Source organism: Brachycentrus maculatus, unplaced genomic scaffold (assembly GCF_059751285.1).
Source record: "Brachycentrus maculatus isolate JH-2025_06_01 unplaced genomic scaffold, ASM5975128v1 h1tg000310l, whole genome shotgun sequence".
In the NCBI taxonomy this organism is placed as follows: Eukaryota; Metazoa; Arthropoda; class Insecta; order Trichoptera; family Brachycentridae; genus Brachycentrus; species Brachycentrus maculatus.
In genome coordinates, this window is record NW_028281060.1 from 634,860 (window position 1) to 648,811 (window position 13,952).

At 34.6% G+C, this 13,952-nt stretch overlaps 1 protein-coding gene and 1 non-coding gene across 2 annotated transcripts; one reads left to right on the top strand and one right to left on the bottom strand.

Moving 5' to 3' along the window:
- The first annotated feature begins 465 nt into the window (after window positions 1-465).
- LOC148304626 (uncharacterized) lies at window positions 466-13,396 on the top strand. The gene is made up of 6 exons (XM_088268013.1): window positions 466-744; window positions 7,260-7,427; window positions 7,551-7,632; window positions 9,615-9,735; window positions 10,636-11,399; window positions 11,488-13,396. The coding sequence occupies exons 1-6, from the start codon at window positions 631-633 to the stop codon at window positions 11,562-11,564; spliced, it is 1,326 nt and encodes a 441-aa protein (XP_088124139.1). The 5' UTR covers window positions 466-630; the 3' UTR covers window positions 11,565-13,396.
- Window positions 3,309-3,471, bottom strand: LOC148304627 (U1 spliceosomal RNA). The gene has a single exon (XR_015838320.1). It is a non-coding gene; the product is annotated as a U1 spliceosomal RNA (small nuclear RNA).
- Window positions 13,397-13,952: the final 556 nt, after the last annotated feature.

The window sequence follows — 13,952 nt, forward strand, 5'->3', positions numbered from 1 at the left end:
TGTATACACTCGTACATTAAACATTGTTTTTTTTTTTTTAAAGGAAGAGAGTATCTTTTTTTAGAGGTTTGTCTGCAGGTAGGATAGGGAAGGTAGATGCGAAAAATATATCGCCAACACCCAGACCAATTGAAAATAAATATTTCTTAAATTTATTTTACAATCGGCGAGAATCGAATCCGCGACGTCTTTTCGCAAATTTAAGCGCCTACCTAACCACGCCACGGCGCCCGTGTTTGAAAAATGAATTTGCGAAGTTTCCTATATAAAATACAATAAACTAAGCTCTCTTTAAGGATCTCCGTCAAAGTATTTACGTAAACATTCCACATGTTTTCGGGTAAACGTGATGAGGTCGTTGTCATTAACCGGTATATTATCCTATCCTCAACGATATGTTTACACACCTCACAAACAACAAAGATATCCTCATCTTTATTTAAAAGCCCAACAACCTTCCGCTGTAGTATTAATTCAAGCAGAGATCTCCTAGCGAGAGGACGTTGAGCGAAAAACCCTGTAGATTTTACTTTCCTTCGCGTGTTTTGACAGGAACGTCATAATTTGCAAAGAGTAAAAATAGTGCAGCGCGGTTATTCAAATTCAAAATTTTATAGCCAGGTCATCACGATGCAAAAAATTGGGATAGGTTTTGTTCTTGCCGTGTTTATTCTGGGGCAGGTTGGATCACAATATACAGATTATTGCTCGCTATGCAGTAACCACACGAGATGCATATATAGGGTAAGTCTAGTTTAAAATATAAATAAAGGATTAATTTAATGAAATTTCACACAATATCGTTTAATTATTAATGATAACGGAATATCAAAATGATTTACGATGTTACTTGCGACAGACAGTTCAAGTAATTTGGCGCATTTTTAGTTTAGATTTCACATCTATGTACAATATCATCCTCGGAATTTCTGATATAAAGAATAAAAATTACGAGCTGGAGTATATAGTTTTTTCGATTATGTTGTTAGTGAATTTATGAAGTTTGGGAAATTAATATTTAAAATAAAATTAAAGTTACAAAATATTCAATGATATATTTCATGATTTTACATTACAATGAACGAACAGTTATATATACATTATATTTAAAACACTTGTTTTTTGCTACTTGAGTATTATTTATTTTCGACTAGTTTTGGCAGCTACAGATGCCTCAAGTGGTAAAAAAAACAAGTGTTTAATTATAATTTAATAATGTCTTACCACAAAGTGAATGCTGAAACAATAAATAGCATACAAATGCATAGTATAGATACATATGTATATATTGTTATATTATGTATATGTAAGTTATTTATAACATATACAAATATAATTTATTTTGTTTTAAACGTCTTCTTGTTCTTCTAACCCTTATCCGCACATTATGGTATATATATAGGGCACCGAATCGTATTAACGCAAAGTTATTTTGATCGTAAATTACACAAAGGCAATGTGATCAGTCCTAAGCGTCATTAAATAGTAAACCCTTAGTGTTTGCTAATTTTTACGTTAAATTTTATTGAAACAGGTATAGCGTAAACTTCGATTGAAACTGTAGTTAAAACAGAATAAAAGTTTAACCTTTTAAAAAAAAAAATGTGTTCTTGTGAAAAAATCAATTCAATACATTTTCAGGTAAGGCTTAGGTTATGTTAAGATGGCTTATGTTAAGATTTCAAAAAATAATATGAAAACTTTTGTTTTCAAAAATTACTGCATCCTAGAGCTAGGTCAAGCGAGAAGGTCCTGAAGGATTAAAAATTAGATTTACCGTGAGAAACTGGGCGGTCCAATTATCAGGGATAATCCGAGAGAAATTAAGACAATGGTGGACAGAATGTTACAATGATATGTAGTGATTTGTTAGATTTAAAAAAAAACTGTCCGTATTTCAGTTGAGTCATTGTGGATCACGAATATCAGGTTTGAAATGATTTTTGGCGACAGGTTTTTTTTATTTCCATCTCAGCTGTTATGCTAATCGAATAATCAAAATATCTCCGGTTTAGGGTCCTTGATTACTTGACCACTGATAATAATAATAAAAAACTAATAAGAAAAAATACACATTAAAATTTTTATATATAATCAAGTTATCTATATGAATAAAAATATAAATGTTCTTATAATCTAAGACAATTGGGCAATTATTTTGTTATAATAATTCTTTACTTCATTTCGAAAAATAGACAAAATTAATTTGTCATTGTATATTAAACATATGATGAATAATCATTAAATGTCAAATACATTAATTTGACCGCGGACACCGGTAGCGGAGCACTGGCTTAAGGGCGTGCGCTTCACGGAATTTTACCGTCCGGCACGTCAGTTAGCATTTTAAAACGATTATTGGCTTGTCCATCATTCTTTGGATCGGAGCGTGAATGCGTTGCGCGTAAATTCGATCACGCTAAACTGTCGTAGTCGCTTTCATTTTTCAAAACCGGGCTGCCGGACGGACGGTAAAATTTCGGGTAGTGGACAAGCGCCCTTAACCCTTTCCGGTCCCCCGATATTAAAAAAAAAATGTAGGTAGACAGTTACATTCCAATTGGAAAATCTTTCGTTCCTCTGCTACATATTGTGGCAATAGATACGAGTAACCAAAATGTAAACTTGGTATTTAAATAAATAATACTTAATAATGAATAAATGTCAAATAACATCTGACATGTCGCTCACTCCTTTCAAGAACGACATAAATAAAAAAACTTGATTTTTCAGGAGAGCGTTTTTAATGTTTAATAATAATAATAATAAATTTGGATAACTTATATAGCGCCATTTTCGTAAAAAAATACCTCAAGGGCGCTTCACTGTGAATGAATATTATAATACAACGTATTAAAAATAAATATCAAGCAACTTATTGAACTTTTTACTGTTCAACAGATTTTTTAGGTAAAACCTGAAGGTTTTTTCTCCATTTGAAAAATATTTAGTATTTTTGTAAAAACAATTAAACAATACCTTTTCTTCAAAATGCAAAAACAACAGTTTCTACCCTGTGGCGGGTAAATATTAAGTTAAAAATATGCCGCTTTTGTTGGGATACAGTACATTTTCTGGGCCTTCCGGAAGCAGGCACAACTGAAAATTGACCATCTTTGATTTATGACGTTCTTGAAAGGAGTGAGCGATGTGATCAAAATATCGATGTCGAATGAGATTCGCCATTGGACTATTAAGGGGTCAAGTCATGGAAGACACGTACATTAGTTAGTAACTTCAAACTAACCGACACCGTAGATATAAGGGTCCGACAGTTTTTAGTCCAGGAAGATTTCTCAAAGATTAGAGCGGGAGCAGCGCGTACGCAGTCCCGACTACCAAAAATTACGCGCCCGAGTTATCCGCATTAGGGATAATCGCAAGGGTCAGCCCAACCGTAGTGCAATGGAAGAGCCTCGCCCTGGGGGAACCGCCTTGTTGATCACGGTATCCCCTACGCCAGGTAAGTATGCTTGTGCATACGATCGCCGGCCTATATAAGCGAGAGATAGCGCCCAAACACAAGCGCATTGCGAACGAATGTGCTGCCATCTACCCAGCGACGCGGGAACTATCGCGCCCGTGCATTTTTTGTTCCCGTACCACAAAGGCAAATATTTCGTTATTAGATTTTTATTTACGTTTTAATTTTACATATAACTTAGAATTATTATTATTTTAAATTAAGCTTTATTTGTTATTTTCAATTATCTGTATTTTAATGCGTTTTATGGAGGAAACACAAAGAAATGAGATAATCACTGTATGCAGAAAGGTACGGACTGCCAAGACAAGAAGTGTACGACAAACTTCTACGTAACCGGAGGGCATGTATGCCTATATTTACAGATACTATAGTATCTAGGAGAATATTTCAGAGTATGACATGATTAGGAAGATAAAATTTTCGCTCGAATACGTTCTTACAAGTACAGCTGCAATCTTATCATGTAACCGCGCAATAACAAAGCGTTCGCATGTTTTGTGACGCATTTCAACAAATTGCGCAATCGACAACTGTGTAAAAAGACGTCAAAATGACGTCACACTGGTAAATGAAGATTAATTATGATTTGCTTACCAGAGAAGATCACCATTGCACCACCAATACACCAAGCCAATGTTTATATAGATTCTCACAAACGCACTAACACTGTGTCACTTTTCATTGACTAATTTTATCGACGCGAACTTGGCGGCTCGCTTTTTGACATCTGGGATTTATCTATGGTCAATATGGAGCGACGCGATTCGTTGAAATAATGTGAGTTTACGATAAGCTGTCAAGAAAACGATATTCGGACTCACGGGGAAAAATAATAGTTAAAATCAATTAATGCATATTAAAACCCGATCTCCCGTTCACTAAGACGCGTTACAAAACTTAAGATTCCACAGATCAATCCTTTATTTGTAGCCAGTGACATTAGACAATCTTGTTCACGGAGGGTTCGTCGGTCAATCGGTGTAAGTCCGCGAAATACTGAGCAGAGACTCTATTTCATAATAATTTGGTTTTTACAAAATATCGCAGATACTTATACATAATAGATTTTAAGAAATAGAGGTATTTACCAAGTAAAACTTAATTATTTATATAATTCATTCATTCAAACCCTTATCCGCACTCAATGGTGCATAGGGCACGGCATCATACAAACGCAGTGTTATTTTGATCGTTAACACATGAATGAAAGGTGATCAGCCCTCGGTTTAAGGTACCAGTCCAGGATAATATGAAATAAATATTAGAGTGAAAAAATCACTTATATCTGTCCGCCTCCGTAGTGTAATGGTCAGCACGCTAGTCTACCGTTCTGGAAGTCCCGGGTTCGATTCCCAAGGGGGGTAAAAATAAATATAAGTGATTTTTTCACTATAATATTTATTCAATATTACCATGGACTGGTACTTGAAGCGGAGGGCTGATCACCTTTCCTTCATAAGTAAAACGATCATGATAACACTGCGTTTATAAGACATAGTGCCCTATGCACCATTGGGGTGCGGAGAAGGGTTTTATTATAATTATTATATATTTATTTGACCCCCCTGGGAATCGAACCCGGGACCTCCAAAACAGTAGCCGAATGTGCTGACCATTACACTACGGAGGTGGACAAAAAATTATATAATTAATTTTCAATTACTAATTTAAAATGAAAAAAAACGGTGATTGATGGAGTGTGTACGAAATTGTTAATAAACATTTTTTTGAAGATAAATATTTGTTTTTTAATTTTTAAATTATTTTCTTCAATTACATACTATTTATGTGAGCCTGGGCGGCTCATTATTAGCAATAGGTATCAAATTGTGGAAGAGGGTTGAGGTCGACAAATTTTTGTGTCGAGAGATTGTTCACATTGTCCACGTAATTAACGACCAAGATAACACTGTATCGATGCGACGCAGTGGCCTATGCAGTATTGGATGCGGATTATTAAGGTGAAGACTGACCGCAGCATTTCGTCGTAATATCTCTCGCGGCGAGCATCAGCGAGCATCCGAAACTATGGATGGAGCGCTCGGCTCGCTGTACTGACTATACGAATGCTCGCATCGTAACGTGTTACGTTATTACGAAATGCTCCGGTCAGTCTCCACCTATAAGAAGCCTTAATTGCGTTTGAGGATTCGATCAATACGCGTAAGTGGAATATTAACCCTGGAATACTAAATTATCGTAAAAATTACGACGGCAAAATGGACGATTCATGGAAAAAACAATGTTCTCTTCGTTCCATTCTAAAATAATAATCTAACTCCCCACCTAAGTAACCACCCTTCTTTCTAAACCTAATTCTAGAATTGCGGGCATAATTTCTAAAATGATAAAGCTAAACGCATTTATATTTAAACTATGAAATTTTGTATTAATTGTTATTATTATTTTCTATTATTTTTTTTGTTTGTAAATAAAAATAATACTTGACACTGGCAGAAACATTCTTTCACTGGGTGACTGCCAAATAAATAAAAAAAATCAAATCAAATAGTTGATTATTTTATTTCTATGAGGTATTTTTTACGATAATTTAGTAAAAACGTCACTCGTAGGTAGTTTATTAATCTAGGGTAAAAAGAACCCTTTCAACTCACAGGATAATATATCTTTTTATGAAAAAAACGCGACTTACATCGATTGACTAACAAAGCCTCCACATTACAAATGTGACAATACGAAACATTTAAACAATGTATTATTTCAGCCCATGTCACCATTGACCTTTATGTGTATTTCAGGAGAATAATAGGAAGTGATTTACATATTTATTCATATTTATTCGTGCTCGCTCCATTGAGAATGCAGTGAATGGGATTACCATCAAGTCTTCTGGATTTTATTAAACCATTTTTTACATGACACTAGCTTTACCTGTCAACATGTTGAGGTCGGCGATTTAAGTAAAATGAAAAAGAAAGAAAATATGTAGCACACATCCCTCACTCATTTCAACAACGTCATATATAAAAAATCATCGATTTTCAGTTGTGCATGTTTTCGGAATATCCAGAAAATGTACTTATTTTTAACTTAATATTTTACAGTGTTGCACAGTAAAAAGCTCAATGAGTGGCTTGATATTTATTTTTTATACATTTTATAATATTTTTAAACTTTAAAAACGATATAAAAAAAACATGTTTTTGATATATATCGTTTTTGAAAGGAGTGAGTGACATCTCAACTTTGTTTAATTTCACAATGCGATGAAAATATTACAAAATCTATGAAACAATAACAAAACCATTGAACATGCTTAGTGACATCTGTCCGCCATCATCAATGCATGATGCACTTTGTGCACGCCATCACGCCATGTGTTTAATCAGAAGAGAGTATTTAATCTGGGTAAGCACTGGACATGTTTCTATATGGAACACGAGTAATCCAGGGTAGGCGCTGCTTTTCTGCCTATATGGAATGCACGCCTCTGCTTCCAACACGAGTTGAATTTAGAAAATTTAGATATTCCACGACACTTACAGCAAACTTTCGTGTACACCAATTTTGAATACGGATGAAGATACCACTTTACATCGATTAACATTGATTTACCTCGATTTACATCGATTTACTTCGATTTACATCGACTCACATCGATTTACATCGATTTACATCGAATTACATCGATTTACATCGAATCACATCGATTTACATCGATTCATATCGATTTACATTGATTTACCATGGTATTTTGACAGAACCGACAATTTGTGCACAAATATTCACGTTATCCTTTTAAATTTCGCAGGGACTGGGCAACAAGTGCGGATACACTTCGGTTGGAGGAACCTTGTCCGAAGAAGAAAAGAAAATTATAGTCGACACGCACAACAGTTTGAGAGCTCTAGTCGCGAGAGGAGGGGAAGGCAGGGGGTACCCTGGTCCTCAACCTTCCGCCACAGACATGCAGTATTTGGTGAGTGTTCTCAAAAGGTTTTGAAACATATTTAATTTTGATGAAAGAAAGAAATAATTTATTTTGCAAGCAAACTGGTTTCATGAGATTGGCTTTTATTTATTTCGTTGTTTTATTTTATAGCACTGGGATGAAGAGCTTGCTAAAACTGCCCAAGCTTGGGCAGACCAGTGCGATTTTGGACATGACGCTTGTCGACTGGACCGTAAGATTTTTTCAATCATTTTGGGTTACTCTACACCAGGCCTGGCCAACCCAAATAGCATCCCGGGCCGCATTGATGACTGAAAATTTTCCCAAGGGCTGCATACAGACATTACATTTTTTTATAACAACGAATTTCATACTTATTGATTTTTTCTAAGTACATATTATGTCCGCCTCCGTAGTGTAATGGTCAGCACGCTCGGCTACCGTTCTGGAGGTCCCGGGTTCGATTCCCAAGGGGGGTAAAATAAATATAAGTGATTTTTTCACTGTAATATTTATTCAATATTACCCTGGACTGGTACCTGAAGCGGAAGGCTGATCACCTTTCCTTCATGTGTAAACGATCAAGATAACACTGCGTTTATATGACGCAGTGCCCTATGCACCATTGGGTGTGGATAAGGGTTTGAAAAAAAAAACATATTATGAATAATTTGAATGCGGATGTAATCAGAAAGTAAAATCATGGTATTTGTGAAGAAAGAAAACACTTCTACGGCCAGAAGTGAGTAGAAAACATACAATGAACCAATGAAAAATTTATTGGAGTAGTAATAAACATTTTGAAAATTTTTAACAATCAATGTTTTAAATTAGGACACATAAATCAAACAATATTAACATTTTTATTTTATATAATTTTTTTGACATCTCATCAAAGATGAAGGAGAATATGGAAGTCTGGGCATGTACGGGGCTGACGACCGTCATAGGCTGGTTTAAGTGATCACTTTACACACGTGTAACATTCACCAATTCTACCCATTATTGACAACCACACTACTCAAATTCTTGGAAGTTCTATATATATGAACCAATTTAGAAACCTTGTTCTTGAATCACTAGAACTTCACTAGAGACATCTATTGGTGAGATGTAAAGAAGCTTTTTATTAAGCAGAAACTCTTATATTAGTATGTGAGATCCGAATCCTGGATTATAATCACACACATGAGAAACGCCAGAAAATACCATTTTCATTTTTATCATTAAGCTTATAATTTGACCAGATAATTTATTTACAACATTTTGAGAGTGTCCAAATATTTTTATTTTAATAAAAACCAATTTATAAATGACCACTCAGTTTGAGATTTGAGTTTCTCTTCGCTTACTTAATTTTTCTAAATCTATTTCAATAGTTGGAGTTGCACACTTTAACTGGTTTTTGAGATTTTTTGAGATTGCGTTAAATTGGCAATGCTGAAGAGCGTGCAAACGGATATTGTTCACTGTTTTTATAACAACATGCACGACTTGGCTGATAGAATACTTGAGGGCATAAATTTCGTTGATGCATCAAACCGTGTATCACAAATATATCACTGGTTTAAATATATATTCTTCATACATCGTTCACTCCTTTCAAGAACGTCATAAATAAAAAAACTTGATTTTTCAGGAGAACGTTTTTAAAGTTTAAAAGTATAATAAAATGTATATCAAGCCACTTACTGAAATTTTTACTGTGCAACAGATCTATTTAGGTAAAACCTGAAGGTTTTTTCTCCATTTGAAAAATATTAAGTTTATTTAAAAAAATAATAAAACAATACCTTTTCTTCAAAATACAAAAACATCTATTACCAGTCTGATGATGTCGGTAACGACGAAACCCGGTCGCTGGTCAAATAAAAAAGTGGAAAAGCTAAAAATATTGGTTTTAATATAATAATATATTAAAAATGCAATTCCATCACGAAGTGTCAGTGGATAATATAAATCTATTACAAAAACATCGCTTTCTGCCCTGTAGCGGGTAAATATTAAGTTAAAAATATGCCTCTTTTTCTGGGATATAGTACATTTTCTGGGCATTCCGAAAACATGCACAACTGGAAATTGACGATTTTTGATTTATGACGTTCTTGAAAGGAGTGAGCGACATGGCCGCGGGTTGGCCACCCGTGCTCTACACTCTACATTTTAGGTTACAATAATCAAGTATGGCTGATATGTTTATTATTGTTCTTTCAGCGCGATTCACAGTCGGACAGAATGTATTCCTCTCCGAAGGAGGGGTCCCGTGGGAACAAGCTCTCCTCTCCTGGTATAGCGAGGTGGAATTCATGGATAACGCCAATGTGGACAATTTCATGTGAGTTTATTTATTTATTTGTAAATTTTTTGACATGTTGACATAGATTAAGAACAATATGGACGTCCGGGTCATAACAGGGTTCATGACCAATCATAGAATGGTAAAGTGAACACTTTACATACGTGCAACATTCACCATTCATGATTGGCAGCCACACTTCTCAAATTTTTGAACTTTTATATATTTCATTAATTTCATGACGCTGTACATATTAGTACACAAGAGCCATCTATGTTGGATCAATAATAATTTTATTTATGAGATACCCCTTTTCGATGTGTGCAAGATCCGAACCTCCGGATTAATTTTACATACTAGGAAATGCCTGATAATATGATTTTCAATATTTTACGCATCTTATAATTTGACCTGATTATTTTATTTACAGCATTTGAGTGTCGAAATATAAAACTTTTTCACAAATCTGGGAGATCTCTACTTAGGAGTTAACTCATTTTTTTATATCTCAGCATAGATGAAGCAAGATATGGAAGATTCTTTACTTTCCTTAATCTACATATATAATAATGATAATAAAACCCTTACCGCACCCCAATGGTGCATAGGGCACTGCTTCATATAAACGCAGTGTTATCTCGATCGATTACACTTGAAGGAAAGGTGATCAGCCCTCCACTTCAGGTACCAGTCCAGTGTAATATTGAATAAATATTAGAGTGAAAAAATCACTTATATTTATTACAGAACGGTAGCCGAGCATGCTGACCATTACACTACGGAGGCGGACAAAATCTACATAAATACAGATGTTAAAATAGAAACCCAGATTAGTGAACAAGTATTGAGACACACTCAAAATGTTGTTATCAAGTTTCGATTCACCTGATCGTACAGGTTTTACATTTTGAGCCAATTCAAGCATATGTTTTATTACAGATTCGACGAAGTGACTGGTCATTACGCCCAAATGGTTTGGGGGAACACGCGTTACGTCGGCTGTGGCAAGCGAACGTATCCCCAAAAACCAAAACGATATTACAAAAGAGATACAACGCACGCAGAAGGAGGCAGTCCTCCACTAGACGAACACTTCCAAGAGTCGCAAAGCGAAAACCTGAGACAAGCCAGAAGAATTGACTATTACCAGGCCAACTCAAGAGGTAACCAGGATACTGGTAAATATAAACACCAGTATTATAACAGTAATGGCAACAATCAACAGACTGACTCCTATCAAGACACTCGGTACAATGATAATCATGATAATAGCCAACAATATCAATACAATGACACAACGTATGGACCACCAATTGTTAAATTACAATCGTCCAGCTTTCACAAGAAGCAAATGCAGTTCTACAAGAGTTATGTTGACCAAATGAAGCAGTTGGATTCTCCATATCTCAGCTACGAATCAAAATCGAAGCTCTTTTACGAACTAAAGAAGAAGCACCAATTCCTGGAGAAAGTTTACAACAGGGTTTTATACCACGATCAAAAACTCAAAGACAAGATAGCGAAGACTAAGAAGTTGAACCCGTATATACCAAAGGGATATGGGTTTGAGACAGACGGATCAATTGTTTCGGGTCAAGTGTTTGAGTATTACGTGTGCAATTATGGACCGACTGGGCTTTGGCCGGGAGCAAGGATGTACACCAGGGGAGAGAACAAGTGCCCTTATGGTGGACTTTGCAATGGTAAGACCATATGACTTCTTATTTTTTTCTCGCTATATAAGTTCTCGTAATAACCGAGTTCGACTGTATGTTTACTTTTTATTTTCAGATCCCCTGACGGTATCGTACTACGACGGACTAGACAGAGAAAATGATCCAATTCTATCAGTCATCTTCAAGAATTGAACCCAACATCGATCCGAAATTTGGAGACAGAACATAGCACATTCTTGTGTCGCAAGGATAAAAAAATTAGAGAACGAAAAATTCACGTTGCTTTCAAAAGTTGAATTTTTGTAATAAAAAGAAGGACGAATGACGAAGTACTTATATGGATCATCCTGTACATATGTATCGAATCTAGATTTAAGACGTCAAACATATTATTTATGAAGCTTTCTCAATCCAACATAGATGGCTCTAGTGCACTCACAAGTACAGTGCCATGAGATTATTGACATATGTAAGAGTTCCAAAATGTTAAGTAATTTGTTTGTCAATGGTGAATGTTACACGTGGATTGAGTGATCACTTGTTTAAACCAGCCTAAGACAGGTCGTAAGCCTTGTAAATACTCAGACATCCATATTCTTCTCATCTATATTGAGATGTTAAATGTAAGGATAATTCCCAAGTGGAGAAGTGTGACCAAGGATTCTGACAAATGCACCTAATATGCGATGACGTATAGTTATTATTTCTACGCTGGTGTAGTGATTGTCCTGACGAAGAGACGGGTACGTCTCGAAACTGGCAGACTAAAATCTCGGTGTAAAACCCCTATAAATACTTTCATATTCTTCTTCATCTGCGTTGAGATGTGAAAAAGTTAATGACTTTGTGTAAGCTGATTTTTATTGTACTATCACGGACCCTCTTACTGATAATGAGTGATTTTAATGCTCGTAAATAAATTTTAGAATGTAATGTAATATAATGTATACATAAATAGTTATGTAAGATATCGCTCACTCCTATAAGAACGTCATAAATCAAAAATTGTCAATTTTCAGTTGTGCATGTTTTCGGAATGCCTAGAAAATGTACTATATCCCAGCAAAAGAGGCATATTTTTAACTTAATATTTACCCGCTACAGGGCAGAAAGTGTTGTTTTTTCATTTTGAAGAAAAGGTATTGTTTAATTATTTTTTTAAACATTCTGAATATTTTTCAAATGGAGAAAAAACCTTCAGGTTTTACCTAAAAAGATCTGTTGTACAGTAAAAAGTTCAATAAGTGGCTTGATATTTATTTTTAATACATTTTATTACATTTTTAAACTTTAAAACGTTCTCCTGAAAAAACAAGTTTTTTGATTTATGACGTTCTTGAAAGGAGTGAGCGATATGATAAACGTATCCATATTTTTTATATTTGTTACTACTGCCTTTCATTAAGCCTCCCTTCCCGGTGTTGTGTACCTAGTACACATTGCTTCTAATAACCATCAATATCTCTATACATATAAAAAAGGCTAAGATTTTTGGTAATCATCCATAACATATTTACGCATTGATAATAATCAGAATTTATCGGGTACATCGGAGGTATTTTGTGAATATCGGAAACAAATTCACGTATAAACAGCGCGTGAAGAGTGTGCGGGAACCGCGACACTATATTCACATCTCACTTTTGCATATTTTCACTGTGTAAGCAGCTCAAAGCTCAATGTTCTCTGGTCAGCGGCTAGCGGGCTAGTGGCAGTAGCTCTTGGGTTTCATACAAGAGTGGACCTATGCTTGTTCCGTGAGCGTTGCCAGATGGTTTTTTTTAATGTTTTCAGCAAATAAATCTTAATTATTATAATTTTTACTTCATTTGTAGTTAATTAAGGGGATTAGCTATGAATGTCCATATTTTTCCGATTTAAAATCGCTAATTTTTATTGTGTAGTGACTACCCAACACCGGGACGCGCGTTTTTATTTTAGCATCGGAAGGGAAAGGTTTAATTAAGAAGATTGTAATATAATTTGATCTTGAAAGTTCTAGTCTAAATATATATGAATGAAAATAAGTTTTTTTGATTGATTTTTACGTACAGTGGACGCTCTCTTAACCTGCCTCTTCTAGGAATGCCCCGCGCCCAAAATACAAGCAGACAAGTAGCAACTAGATGTAATATTCATAAAAAAATGTAGTGACTACACTTTTAAAAAGTCGATTTAACAGAAGAAGCAGCAGATAATAACATTTTTTTTTATTCCATCGTAGGCCTACTTCAAAAAAAATTGAGTGATGTGTGGCTTTTTTCCATTACATATTTTTTACCCTTTGTGAAATGTCACCAAATTGACGGCAAACTATCAATTAAAAAAAATGGTTCATAAAATATTGTATTGTATAATTTTTGTTTTAAATACATATTATTGTATATATGTTTGTATTATAAAGTATCAGCGTTTGTGAAATAATAAATACGATTTAAAAAAATGAGACATTTATTTATTAATAAAAAAAATGTTTTCCAGGGATGAAAAGATTATTGATAAAAATGTAGAAAGGAGAGTGAATGGTGTATATATATATATATATATATATATATATATATATATATATATATATATATA

Excerpts from the sequence above, each read along its gene's own strand:
- LOC148304626 (XM_088268013.1), top strand. The coding sequence starts at position 631 with ATGCAAAAAATTGGGATAGGTTTTGTTCTTGCCGTGTTTATTCTGGGG. Across the intron at positions 7,428-7,550 it reads CCACAGACATGCAGTATTTG|CACTGGGATGAAGAGCTTGC; the intron begins GTGAGTGTTCTC and ends TTTATTTTATAG. Across the intron at positions 7,633-9,614 it reads TGACGCTTGTCGACTGGACC|CGCGATTCACAGTCGGACAG; the intron begins GTAAGATTTTTT and ends TTGTTCTTTCAG.